Below are 14,900 nucleotides of genomic sequence, written 5' to 3'. Positions count from 1 at the left end.
AAATTCAGTTTGCGCGAACGATGGAATTCTCGCCGCGTATTTAGGTCGTACCAATCAATAAATATCAGAGATAAACGTATCGATAGAATTTCGTTCGTAATCTCTCGCGCAGGTATCGGAATTTCCGCGGTTCTCGTGTACGTGGAAGATCTCCTAAGTTTACCATTTCGCAAACGTTCGAAATTTCCTAGCGATCGCGAATATTAGCTCCGCCGACAAGCGAAGCGAATTACGCGACCACCATTGGTTCGCGTCGAAAAAATGTTAATACTAGTCGACGTGGCAGCGCATACAGAACTGTGGAACGAATCTAGGTCATTTCTATACCGCCGAGAGAAGAGAGTTTCACGTTGTATTAAGCTACAGTCCATATGGCTCTTGTAAATCACGAAAGCAACGGAACTTCTCGGTGGTTCTTTATTTTTCTGACCGACATTCGACTCGATCTTGGACACGCGGTGTACAAATGCGCTTTTTTTCCGTCCAATTCCAAGGAGCAACTTGCGGAAACAACAGCGCAGCTGATATCTCACTAACAAGGCCACCATGTGCGTGTATTTGTACAACAAGCTCTTAAATTCCAATCTCCGCTTTGATAAGTGTAATATATAATCAATCTCTTATTAATATGGTGTTGAATAGATTTTGAAATACTTTGTGAAGAATCGAGGTCCTTGAAATTGTTTTTACTCAGCACGAATCTGTTATACAACGTTAAACATAAACTATTTACAATGACATTATGAGTGCAACCTTGGTTCAACGAGCAACTGCGAACTTATCTATATTCTGAAAGTCAGAACGTCAACTGTAATGATCGAGATTATCCTCTGCGTGAAAAATTATCTTCTCTCCATAATTGGACACGGCACAGTGCTTCAAATTTAAGTACAACCTCGGTACAGATGACTGATCCGCAACCATAAATCTCGTTGCAAGTCGAGTTTCTTGGCTGAGAGAGTCGTTGAAAAAATGTCAAGATAAATGGATAAAGAAAGACGATGGATAAAACGAAAAGGAAGAAAACGGCGCAAAGCAGCGTACAGGAGACCAAAGACAGCCGACGCGATCCTGAGTAAGATTTACAAGGCTGAGGGAGAAATAAATGTTCGTCGCGCGACAAATAGACGCGGGACGACATCGTTGCACGGGAGCTTCAACGCGCGTTTAGAAAACGCGTCATAAATGATCTACACTACGTACCACCGTTCGTTTGAACGTTGCTGGAAAGTCTCACCCGGAATGCTGACAATCTTATTAAATCCCTTTTGCGAAATAAATATGTATAGACAATTTTATTAAATTTTATCTTATATTAAATATTCCAACACATAAATGGCATATTTTAAAATACTTTCGCAGCGTTGTGGACGCTTCTCCAGCATGTAATCGGGAAACTTGCTCTCCACATAAAATATAGAATGTTGAATTTACAAACGCTCGATATTCACGACACATCTCGATCCTTTGACAGCATCTACCCGCGTTTCGAGTATCCGCCAATACTGCCATTTATCTTCCGGAATTAAATTACACCAGTATCGAGGAAGCTAAACAGACGACGTAGCAAACATTTTTATTAATGGAGAATTTTTATGTTGCCGTCGAGATAAGTTGCATCCACCCATCGGTACTTTGTCACGACGTGTATCCGGCGTTCCGGTGGCATACAATGCTTTTGTACTATTCTCCGATGTTCTCCAGCTCGTTTTGCAGCTATCGATATTGCCGTCGAAGGTGAACGTGAACGCCAGAAGTGGCCAGTGTCGAAGCATCGAGTACTGCAAAAATACCGGTAGCATCCCCCAGCCAACTAGGGATGGTATCGCTTGCTGCTCGGTAGGGGCCAGACGACTGGCAACTTTTATTTGGCTAGACTAGCCGGCGCCCTGACTTCGAGTCTGGTAGCCGTAACCACTGAAGGGGCACACGCAGACAAAATGGGCGGCAGGAAAGGAGGGGTAGATTATCGGCGGACCGGGTGGCTGGATGCGCGAGGGCGAGAGCGAGCGACGGGCATGAAAGCCAGTAGAGAGCTAGAGAGAGAGAAGCAAACTGAGTCGTAGAGATATCGATTCTCATCCAAATCCGCGGTGCCAGCGCGCGAACGGGTGCGTGGACCGTTGGACGGCGGCTCGCATCCATCGTGATACCGGATTACATCACGTTATGTTGTGCAACGACGGTTCATCCCCCTTCATCCCTTGTCCGGTCCGGTCCCCTCGTCCAATCGATGTAAATTCCATTATTGGCCAGCCGAGTTCGCCGCGTTAAACGTGACGACGCGTGTACATCGAGGGGTACTCATTTCTGCATCCCCTCGGATTTTTAGAATCCGGACGACGGATGCTCGTCCGTCGAGCGCGACTGCTGGTTTCTCCGACGAGGAACGGATTCCAGCTGGCCGTGGGAAGGAGGCATCAACGAGAAAAATCCGAGGCGTCGTGTTCTCACTCCTTTTCATAGAATACGAACCTCCCTCCGCGTGCAAACGTAAAAAAAGAATCAAAAAAATTATATCTAGTTTTCTGCATTCGCCAAAAAAAAAGGGACGCGAGACCGAAGGGAGAAAACACGCTCGGCGAACCGCTTGTTCCGTATCGCGGCGCTTTAAACGTTTCAGTCGTAACCCGGCAAAATTTCGAGAGCGAGCTCTTCAATAAAAAAAAGAGAGAGACGAAAAGGGAAATGGACCCGTAGCGTGTGAGCGACCAGTTTACGCGGAATATCGAAATCAGGTAATTTAATATTCTCAAATGAAAATATCGTTACTCTCGTGTACCCATCTAACAGGTATCAACAATCAAGGATCGGATTTTGACAGATGCCGTTACCGTGAAATGCTTTCGTGTAAAAGTGCATTAATCAATGCTACTAACGAAAGAGGAATGTCAAAATCCACGAAATCTACATGAAAACGATACGCGAAGTGTTGAAAGCAATATACGATCCGATACAATCACGCATACACTCACCCGCCTACTCGTTTCAATTTTCCGCCGCAACATACGGTGACAGATTACATCTCCGAAAGGTCAAGCAACGTTTCACTGTGCCTGATTAAAGCGGTGGCATCAATGCAGCGTGCAGCGGCTGGCGCGCACTCTAATTAGCCGCGTTTCCTTCTCCGCCGGCTGTATGATATTATAAATAGTAGCAGGAACTGGAATAATGAATCGTTGACGCGAAATTCTGCTAGCGATCGTTAGCGCAATCAGGTCGCTAATTGATAATTGACTATCCGCATATCGACGTAAACCTTGTTTGATTCAGCGAATTAATGGGCTCTCGAATTTCCGGTTGCCGTTCTGCTTTCCGATCGCTGGAATATCATCCTTTGCTCCGTTCCCTGCCCTTTTCATTTCCCGACAACTTTAAAGGTTACACAGGGAAAAAGAATAATTGAATTCCTCTTGGGGAAATAATCGTGCTGTCAGCAAACTCCGGCGCGGAATGAATTCTCATAGAGAATCGGTAAAATATTTGGGACGACTGTTCTTTCTCCTCGCGAGGGCGGATTAAAACTCGGGACCGAGAACGATCGGTGATTTCTCTTCGTAGATCGCATCAAATTGTGCGCTCTTTTCCATCTACAGGTATACCCGAGTACACGAGTATATATCATGAGGACTCGTCAATGTGTTTCCGGCGCTGAGAGAGATAATTCGCCGATGCTTTTGTGCTCTGAATGGCTATAAATTGAACTAATCCATCGGAAGAGCGAGTGCTCCTCCCTCGTTCGCATCGATCGTAGTGGAGAATTCGCGTTTTGACTTACGCGAGAGACAAAAGGCCCGTTAAATTCTCACCGCTTCTTCCACGTTTTACGTGAAACGCCTCCGCAGAATTGCTGTTTTCATCGAATAAAATAATTATAATAAATATCTCGCGATGTTCCTTTCAGTAAGCGCATACATGAGTTGTTTACCGCAGCCACATGTATTCTGATATGCTCTTGAAACATTTCCGAAAACAATGATAGATCCATCAAGATGCGTAACAGTCGCCAAAACAACAATATTTTCGCGAAACTTGCAATTTATTTCTCCATAAATTGAAGATAATAATAATTGCTAAATCTTGAATGTACTGAATGCAGTAATTAAAAATATATTATATTGCAGCAAAGTCAAAGTTTTAATAAGTCATTTTCTTTCGGGTCGTACTTAGGAAATTAGATATACCGTAAATGAAGGTTCCTTAATCTACAATAAGAGATCAGATGAAAGCAATAGTTAGCGCATGCAATACAGATATATTTTCGTGCAACAGGTGGCTATATCTATGCCGATTTAAATTAAACATATTCAAATTAATCGTGTCACCACATAATTAACAGGTTCCAGTTATTGATATTTCGTTAGCATGTCAAATTGCAGATTGCTTTCAATGTAGAAATCCGTTTTAGTTTCTAAAGATTCTATGCTACGTAGACACAGATTTACGAAAACGATAAATCTGTTTGGCATGCCTCATACATACAGAAGGTATCAGATATGCTTCTTTGCGAGGATAATCTTCAGCTCGTAAGACTCAGCATTGTACGCGTGTACAATTTTTCTTCGCATTTGCGTCTGATTAGCAAGAATATTTAGCTTTTTATAACATACAATATCATTCGCAAATAGCTGATATGTTTGGTCGTTAAGTACAATCCAAGTATATCGTTAAGAGTAACTGCATACTGTAAGATACGATCTTACTAATGACTCCCGCATTTAAGGATTTAGCATAATGATACCAATCCGATTATAGATTGCATTTTACGTTGAAAGCTCTTCTTTTATATTCTTCTTTTATTATCTTCTCATATTTTATGTCTAAATATTTATTTTGTATATTTTAATACTAAAGTTAATTTCGGCAAATTCTATAAATTTCGTAAGAATTCGGGTGTAATGAAATAAACGCTGAATACGGATTCGAGACGAAATAAATCTGTGTTTTAATTAATTAATTAAAGCGTTGCTTTAGGCCTGTTCGGTGACAAATTGCATGATTCTTGTCTGTTATCACGCGCGCTACGTGCTACGAATTCGTGAGAGGAATCGCTACGCAAGGTGGCTATCGAGCGGTTTATTTCATCAAGCAGTCGGAGAGAAAGGGAGAAGAGGCAGGGCAAGAAGCTTGCGCCCCGAAATGCAAATTCGCGTGGCTACAGAGCCGTTTACGAGATCAACGCACTACTTGGATTAGGCTAAGAGCCCAAGTCTGCAGAACCGGCGAAAGTGCGAACGTTGGGGAAATATTTCTTCTCTCTCCTCCTACCTCTATATCTCCTTCTTTCATCGCTTCAACTGTATCCTATTCTTACACATATTCTTAAAGATCCTTGGAATCAGAGATGAGAAAAAGCTAGCGTAGTAATATTTGAAAATATGTTCAAGAGCTGCATATTGTATGTATAACCATTAACTGCTAATTTCTTTCTTTGCATAAAATAATAATTCTTTGTTAACAATTTCTTAATAGTGCTATACAAAAAGTTAGTATTGTAATGCCAAAGTAATAACGTGATTTTACAATTATTTTAACGCGAAACTGTTCTGACATAATAGAATATCGTACGAAAAGTGGCACATACTTAATCACTAGTATCCCAGCATCGCCTTTTCAAATGTATCAGTTATTTCTTCGCATCGTATTTCATCCATTTGGCGCACCAGAGCCAGATGAAATTTGAGACGGCGTTGCTGAAACGGATATGCATCGGGCACGTTAATCGGACGCTCGTTATTTTTCAGTGCAGCCGCAGCTATACCGGCAGCTACCATAATCCGATATTCGGAGTCGGTTAGCTGTGATATCGAAAAACAATCAGAAACTCACCCACACTGACGTGACACAGCGTGGCGTCTCGCATCTCTCCCTTCTGTGGTACAGCCACGCGCTGCGCTCTAGAGAGGTCAGAGGGGAACGCGGAAGAGCATCCCGCGTGACCTCGAGTTAATTCCCATCGTATATCCTCCCTTTCGATATTTCCGGGTTCGCTTTATCCGCTTCTATCTCTCTTCCTCCCTCTCTTTCTCTTTCAGTCTTTCTTCCTGTCGCAACTACGCGCTTTTTATCTCCACGCGTCGCCTTCGACGCTTCACGTCCCCCTGACGACGGGGAGGAAAAGACGCGAGTCAGGTGCCAGTTACCAGGGAGAAGCTAGTAACGATATAAAATACGGGTCCCTGTAAGGTAAGGCCGCTTCGCGCGGACACCGAAATAACGTATCTCGTTAACGCGCCGCCGTATATCACCAGGATTCTGATCTCTTCTGCTTCGTAACTCTAAGCTATCGATAAGCTCGTAACCAGCCTGCCAGTCACGTGCAAAGTATGCGACACAGTGTCGATATATGAATCGCGCATCTTTGTGAAGTGTCGTGAGATTTATCGTGAAGAGACGCGCCTCTTTCACATGAGACTCGCTTCTTATGGGTATCCATGTAACTTGAGCGGTTGTTCGACTTAAGGGGGGAGCCTGCTTTAGAACGCTGAAAATAAGGTATATTTTACGAATTGTTTTTGGAGAAACTATACAGCGGATCATTATAAAACTTTGATGCATTTATTAGTACATGTTTAAAGATAAAAAAAATTATTTTTTGATTTGAATATATCGCTTGTAGAGGTCGTCCTGGAGAAATCTTAGTGCAGCCGCATCGCCGGCATTGTAAATTGGTGAGCATTCTCCTGCCTCCAAATTTCGTCTAAACTGAAAAATTGAAATGTGTTCTCGTTATTTATGAATTCCCATCGTCGATGAACCAAAGAGAGAAGAAAAAAGTTGAAAAGTGCCAAAATGGTGGAGCTTAGAACACAAAAGTACGATTTTTAGGCAAAGGTTTTGAACTTTTTCATGCAAAAATAATTGTTTAACTTAATGTTTTTATGAATATTAAAGGTTCATCGACGATGGGAATTCATAAATAACGAGAAAATATTTCAATTTTTCAGTTTGGATGAAATTTGGAGGCAGGAGAATCCTCACCAATTTACAATGCCGGCTGCACTAAGATGCCTCCAGGACGACCTCTACAGGCGATATATTCAAATCAAAAAATAATTTTTTTATCTTTAAACATGTACTAATAAATGCATCAAAGTTTTATAATGATCCGCTGTATAGTTTCTCCAAAAAAATTCGTAAAATTATACCTTATTTTCAACGTTCTAAAGCAGGCTCCCCCCTTAAGAGAGACTAAATCGAATTAAACTTACAAAGTTTCAGACGAGTTTGCCTTTTTTAATTTGATTTATTTGATTTAATTTTTCGTTTTTAATTTGAGAGCTATAGTCATATTGAGAAGACTAAAATGTGGAAAGTTTTGATGAGCGGTCGTATTCGACGATATTGCTGAGAATTGGTTGCGGGTTTCACGTTACAAGCAGCATTATTTGCCGCTCTCAGTATTACAAGAAGCAATCCCACGTTGTCGTCTGAGACATCCCTAAAGAGCAGAATCCCTCAAAGGACTACGCGTTTGAAAAGCATGTAAAGTTCAGGAGATTGCACAGATTCGAGGAAGGATTAATTGGACGGAGATATGAGGACCTTCGATATAGCACTGGCACTGGCCGGATGAGAAGTGCCACTTCCCTTAAATCCCACCGCAGCCGACCGCTATGTCCACTTCACTACTTGATAGTATAGAAGTGGAGTGGACACAGTGGCGGTAGAACACTGGAACGAGAAGGACCACAGTGAAATGTACAAGGTGCCTGAAATTCAGAAAATTTCATGAATATTTTTTACTACTTATGATTGTGTAACTTGAGAAGTTGCGATATTACAATCGCTATATTCCGTTCAATCCTTTTCCACCTGTGTAACGCTCGCAAAATGCAATTGAGGATTGTAAACCTGTAGGCTTTTGCTAAAACTATCAATATCATCCTCATTAACGTACATATTAAAATTAACAAAAATATTTTATTACGAGTGATATTAGTAAAATTAAAAAATCTATAGATTTTGTACATGGTCTGGAGTTTATCCTGAGTTCAAAGATTAAACGTCCAAGGAGGAATTTCGCCTATGACGTTTCTAGGTTTATTTATTTTTAGAAAGCTTCCCGAAGACAGAGGACTCGCTGTCAGTTTCCCAACACCCCGTATAGAATGGTGCGCCATTAACTGCATCATACGATCGCGCGAGTGACTATATATTACTGTTCACACAGAACAGACGCGTTATCATCGGCCCCATCATTGCGAACGACAACGTTCGGTGACGGTATTGACCGGGGCAAGCTCGAAGACGCGCGATCGATCGAAGCCCGCCCGGTGCCGGAGGAGCCGTCGTCGAGTGCGCGTTTTAATTTCCATCCAGGCGCCTCCGGACTCCGCCAATTTCCGGTCCATTGGCGGCGCGGAGCGCAAAAGCGCAGGGCGAAAGTGTCCGACACGCGCCGCGATGATAATTCATAACGCCGGCAAAAAATGGGGACATTTCTCTTCGCGTTGGAGCTCGCTTTGCTCGCCGAAAATTCCGCGGAATGGATTTTCTCCCTTTTGTCATCGCGCGGACTCCGCCAGGCGCTGACCCACTATTCCGCGCGTTCGCCACCCCTGCGACGTTTCGCAATATTTCATAACTCGCACCGTGACGTGCGTCGCGCGCAGACGAATTATAATAATGGAGAGCCCCGCTTTTGGAAAAGCGCAATAAACGGGTATTTTATGACGACGTCGCGTGGAGTTGAGCCATCCGAGGCAGCGCCGCGCGCACGAGAAATTTCAAAAATGAATACGCCACGTCGCACCGGGGTTTACTTTCAACGAATCAGTCGCACGTGAACTTAATGCAAATATGCGTGCGACGTTTCGTCCCTCGCAGTGTATAATGACAACTGTCTAGAAAACTGTCACGTGTTCTCCACGGTGCATTTGTGACGTTTCCGCAAAATCGCAAATGAGAAACATCGGAAAGTATAGAATTTGCGCTCGGTAAATCCGCAGTAAATAAACAAGGAGAGAAGAAGGGAGGTTTCGTCGACGAAAAATCGGGGCGTCGATTTGCAAAACTACGCGAGGGTGGAAACACGTGCGCGTGAGAGGTAAGATGCAGACAACGGCGTAGACTAACGCTCTTGCGGTCGAATGAATTCAAATGGGGAACGCTTATCGTGCGGAAACCTCGAAGAGCACACAAGAACGCGCGCGAGAGAAGAGAAGAAGTCGAAGGGGAAAGGATGAGGGAAAGAGAAACCTGACTTCTGGCGCAGCTTCCTCCTCTCTTTTCTGACAATGAAAGAAGATAACACGGAGAAGCTGAATCCTCGATATTGTGCGTTCGTGGTCTTGTGCACCTTCGTTTCTACCGTTTGCCACTCGCCGATGAAACGTAATTACGCGCGACTTACGTTCGTTACGTCGGATAAAGCTCGCGCCATCGCGCTCTTCCGCATCGGTTACGCGTGCATCATGGTAAAAAAATTGCACTTCCTAGAGTTGCATGAGGGTGATTTCTTAAAATACGAAGGGGATGTATTTTTCTGTGGGTTCCTCTCTCTCTCTCTCGCGGAAGCTTCGTTGGAGACAGAATCCAGCGAAATCGCCGGCGAAATAAATACGTACGACGATAGGAAACGGAGGTAAGAACTCCTATTGATCCGCCGAAACACACTGATGATGAATTTCAGCTATTTGTTTGACCGGCTGAGGTTCCGGGGAACTCTTGATCGCTCGTGCACGTTCCATCAACTTTCCTCGACAACACTAATTAATTAAACGCTCATTTCATAATAAGAGGATTGGATGCAAAAGTGCAGAGAAGAATGTAGCTTCGTCAGACTTTACCTAGGTATCTTCGTCCCTTCAATATTGCAGCAATCGCCTTTTCTCAGAATTCAGCGACGTTATCGTAAACGACTGCAATATTAGTTTGTCCCAGAGAGGAACAAACATGAATTCCATCGAGTGTATTAAACGCACGGAATTTCAATATTGTTAAAATTGCTTGGGCAAAAAGCCATCTAAGCATTACTGTTAGTATCGATGTTGCAAGTTTCTTGAAACTGGCATTCTTTATCTTATTATTGAATTATTATTGAAATTATTATAGAATAACGTAACGTGCAGAAATAGTTTGGCCGATATTAAATTGATGATACAATCGATGAATTTTTATTTAGAGTAGTGTCGCTTCATTTACTAAACTCTCTCTTAATTGAAACTCTTTAATTATCAGATTTAGTTCTTAATAAGAAAGAAACATTTAGAAATATTTTATTTAATGTAGTATTCATTAATCATGGAAAGGAGAGGAAAAAATTTAACAATTAATTTTATTCAGTAAAAATGCCATCCGTATCTACAAGATTAATTATAAAAGACGCTTCACAGATGTATAACTCATTAATAACATGTGAAGTAAGAAATATTTAATAAAAAAAGGGAATTTTGCATAAAATCTTAATCCTTATTGTAATTATTTAGTTCGCTGCATCGATAAATTTCTTTTGTCAAAATTGTTTAAATAAATTTGTATTTGAGCCGAGAAATTTAACATTTATAATAATGGTTCTAATACCATGTCATCACTAAAACAAAGTTTTTGGTACATTTCGCATTTCTGAAAATTCCAAGTATTTTAATTTTCGCATTTTTCTTTATTTTTTTAAATTAATAGAGTATCCCAAATTTATCGAATGTCAATGATGTTCACTCGTCTGGATACTTGAAATCTGTTTCATCTTCAGCAAATAATGTAGTGCTCTGTAATCTCGATGGTGTTCCAGGCTGTTGAGGCAAATCTCGATAGATCGTGCCGCACGCGACTTCCCCGCACACATGGGCGCGTGCACGCACGTGCACACCTACGCACACACACAACCCACTTGCGCCCTTGCATTCACTCAACACTGGAACTGGAGACTGGGCTGCAACAGTGTAGTGTAAGGTGGACAGAATGCACGGTGACAGAAAGGGATACGCATTAAGGTTTTGATCAGTTAACATCACCATGATGGAAAACACGAGTGACAAGTTTTTCTACGTGTACAGTTCTTCGTTAGACAACAGGATACAAATTAAGATGTGAGTTGCATGCGTACGTCACTGGTGTCACTGATCTCAGGTTACGTTACAATAAAAGCATCTTAATATTTCCCTCAAGTGTGAGGCAAACACAGGCGAATGCGCACCGACACACACGCACACACGTACACGCGTTAATTATACTTGCGTGAAATAATCGGATCACAGTAATTAAGGCGATAGTGCGTGTGTGTGCGTGTGTGGACGTCGGATCATCCGTCTTTTATCTTCGGTACCGATTGCACGCACAATTGGCGGTCCTCAGTTGTGACGTCTTTCTTACGCATGTAACTATTCCGCTTGACACATCATCATCGGTTCTGTTACTTTGCAGAGGCACATTGGAGGGCGAGAGGCACAGGCCGGAGTACAACAAGCTGCTTCTCGATCCCCTACTCAAGTACTCGGGTCTGTACGAGACTGGTGGAGTTCGTGGTGACTTAACAGCGTCCCTACAGGTGTGGGCCGGTGGCAGACCCTTGGCCCTGCCAGTACACACAGCCTACAAGCACTTTGTGTCACGTTGGAAGTAAGTTGCATCCTGAGTTTGGCGTTGCGCTGCTTATCTGCCATTGAACTCTCATGACGTTCGTAGCTGGAACCAATGGGTCACTCTGCCGATCTCTTACACGGATCTACCACGTGACGCACAGCTATGTATAACTCTGTATGATTGCGGCGGGCCTGGCAGAAAGCTCCCAGTGGGTGGCACGACTATATCCCTGTTTGGAAAGCATGGGGTGTTCCGGCAGGGCATGCTAGATCTCAGAGTGTGGCCTGGAGTGGAAGCGGATGGAAGCGTTCCCACCAATACACCGGGAAAGGCCAGGGACAACGGGAAGGAACAAATGCAGAGACTCGCGAAACTCGTGAAGAAGCACAGAAACGGGCAGATAAACAAAGTCGACTGGCTGGATAGATTGACCTTCCGCGAGATCGAGGTGATCAATGAGAGGGAGAAGAAAGCGTCCGATTACTTATACTTGATGATAGAATTCCCGGAGGTGACGATGGATGGCATGCCGGTATGCAACATTTTTCAATTTTGTTAATTATTCAAACTCTGTTCGTACATTGTATAAATAGCAAGACGATTTAACGTGTTCATTTTGTCTCGCTACAGTATTCGATTGTGTATTACGAGAAAGATGGGGACGAGGTCTTTCAACATAGATCGCAGTCAGACGTTGTCAAGCTTCCTGACTATGAAATTTTACAGGTAAGTAAACTGTTTTAGCAAGAAAAACATAATTACGCTTCTCGAAAAATCAATCACGCAATCTTCCTTCTAGGAGAACCTTGTGGAAGCGAAACATCATAAATTGGCCCGCAGCTTACGCAGCGGCGGCAACACCCGCGAATTAAAGCCTACTTCGACCGTGCGGGATGCCTTGAACACGATACTAGGGTATCCACCGACGACTGCGCTTTCGACCGAGGAACAAGATTTAATCTGGAAGTACCGATTTTACTTGTCCAGCCAGAAGAAAGCGTTGACCAAGTTCGTCAAGTGCATCAACTGGAAAGTTGCCGGCGAGGAACGTCAAGCATTAGAAATGTTGGCTCTGTGGGCTCCACCGGATCCCGAGGATGCCTTGGAGCTGTTAGGGCCCGCGTTCACTCATCCGGCTATCAGGAGATACGCAATCAGCAGACTCAACCAAGCCCCCGACGACGATTTGATGCTATACTTGCTGCAATTGGTGCAAGCGTTGAAATACGAGGACTTTGAGAGCATCAAGGCTGCTTATCAGGTGATGTTGAAAGAGAAGGAAGATAAGTTGGAGCCGAGAAATTGGGGTAGCGAGAAACTGGATAAAAGTGAACGATTGGAGAAAACGGAGAAAGTGGAAAAATCCGAGAGGCTGGACAGAGACATAAGGAATAGCGATTCCACGTCTACCCCGGTTACGGTGAGTCACGCACTAATCAAAATCGTATTTTTAGCTGCTGTGTTGCGTCGCTATCTTCAGTGTAATCCTGTCTATTTGCAGTCCAGCGAATCGGAGAGCCAACTATCGACGAGTCAAGAACCGCTGATGGATTTAGCGTCATTCTTAATTACACGCGCCTGTCAAAACTCGATGCTAGCCAATTATTTCTACTGGTATCTTTCCATCGAGTGCGAGGACCAGGCGGATCCCGCGATAAGCGCCAAGCAAGATACCCGAGTTAAAGAGATGTATGCAACCGTAATGAACATGTTCAACACGACGTTAAAGCTGGGCAATAGCATCTGGCAAAAACGAAGGGCGTTCCTCCAACGACAAAAGACGTTCATCGAGCAACTGGTGTCTCTGGTGAAGGCGGTCGCGCGTGAGAGCGGAAATCGCAAGAAAAAGACCGACAGACTGAGGGCGTTACTGACGGATCCAGATCCAACGATGAAGTTTCCTTTCTCAGGTTTTGAGCCGATACCTTTCCCCTTGGATCCCGAGATATGCATCAAAGGAATTGTGTCACAAAAGTATACATTTAAGTTATTCGATATATACGTCATAAGATGCACGAGATAAGATAAATACTTATGCTGGAATTTATTTTCTCGATTTTATAGGGCAAGCCTCTTCAAATCTGCACTCATGCCATCGAAACTCACATTCATGACGATGGGTAACTCCGAATACATCGCCATCTTTAAGCATGGAGACGATCTGCGACAAGATCAATTAATTTTGCAAACGATAGCACTTATGGATAAATTATTAAGGAGAGAGAATCTAGATTTAAAGCTGACTCCGTACAGGTAAAAGAAGCTCTTTTGCCACGTAAATGCAACGTACGGTGTTACGAAGGATGACTATCTTCTGATCTCATTATTTTATCTGATTCAGGGTACTTGCAACGAGCACGAAACACGGTTTTGTACAATTCATCGAGTCCACAACTGTCGCGGAAGTTCTAGCCAGCGAGGGATCGATATTGAACTTCTTCCGTAAGCATCATCCTTCCGAGACCGGGCCTTACGGAGTGGTGCCCGAAGTCATGGACACTTACGTTCGCAGTTGCGGTAAGCGCAGACGAACAATATAATGACACAATTACACGTAAGCGATTGCGTTTACTGAAACGTTACGTTGCAAAATTGCAGCCGGCTACTGCATAATCACATACGTACTCGGCGTCGGCGATCGTCATCTGGATAATCTGCTCCTCACGGCGTCAGGTACATTTTTCAATCAGCAAAAAGACTACACGTTACAGGAAATCTAGAGATACATGTGTGTTTTTTTTAAATATTTTACAGGCAAACTTTTCCACATCGACTTTGGTTACATCCTGGGCAGAGACCCGAAACCGCTGCCGCCGCCGATGAAGCTCAGCAAGGAGATGGTCGAGGCGATGGGTGGCGTCGGCTCCGAACACTATCACGAATTTCGCAAACAGTGTTACACGGCGTTCCTCCACCTGCGGAGACACGCCAATCTGATATTGAATCTATTCTCGCTGATGGTGGACGCCAGCGTGCCCGATATTGCTCTCGAGCCAGACAAAGCCGTGAAGAAGGTGCAAGACAAACTGCGACTGGACTTGAGCGACGAGGAAGCCGTGCACTATGTGCACAATCTTCTAGACTTGTCGGTCACCGCGGTGATGGCTGTGCTGGTGGAGCAGCTCCATAAATTCGCACAGTATTGGAGAAAGTAATAAAAGGACGGGAAGAACGAAATGTACAGCGAAGTGGCGCAAACTGTGTTCCTTTCTATAAACGCGGAGATTATTGTTACATTGTATATAGGACGACCACGTATGTCTGTAACATATTAATTTATTGTATTTTGGGAGTATTTTAGCTAATACATCTTTGATAAGAATTATAAGTTTTGTGCCTGACGTATCGACGTACTGCTACTCTACCTTTTCCTCATA

General features: G+C 43.4%; 1 protein-coding gene across 2 annotated transcripts; it reads left to right on the top strand.

The window, feature by feature from the left end:
* Positions 1-10,827: 10,827 nt before the first annotated feature.
* Positions 10,828-14,863, top strand: LOC105288170 (phosphatidylinositol 3-kinase catalytic subunit type 3). 2 transcript variants are annotated; one of them, XM_011354225.3, is made up of 10 exons: positions 10,829-11,030; positions 11,365-11,559; positions 11,626-12,055; positions 12,154-12,249; positions 12,323-12,943; positions 13,025-13,497; positions 13,588-13,776; positions 13,865-14,040; positions 14,122-14,196; positions 14,278-14,678. In XM_011354225.3, exons 1-10 carry the CDS (start codon positions 10,957-10,959, stop codon positions 14,676-14,678), a joined length of 2,730 nt encoding a protein of 909 aa, XP_011352527.1. In that variant the 5' UTR covers positions 10,829-10,956. The 2 variants fall into 2 exon arrangements, with proteins under 2 accessions (XP_011352526.1, XP_011352527.1); XM_011354224.3 differs by having other exon boundaries at positions 10,828-11,030; positions 12,323-13,497; positions 14,278-14,863.
* The last annotated feature ends 37 nt before the right edge of the window (positions 14,864-14,900 follow it).

This window comes from Ooceraea biroi, chromosome 11 (assembly GCF_003672135.1).
Source record: "Ooceraea biroi isolate clonal line C1 chromosome 11, Obir_v5.4, whole genome shotgun sequence".
Lineage (NCBI taxonomy): Eukaryota > Metazoa > Arthropoda > Insecta > Hymenoptera > Formicidae > Ooceraea > Ooceraea biroi.
This window is presented reverse-complemented; position numbering and strand designations above follow the sequence as displayed.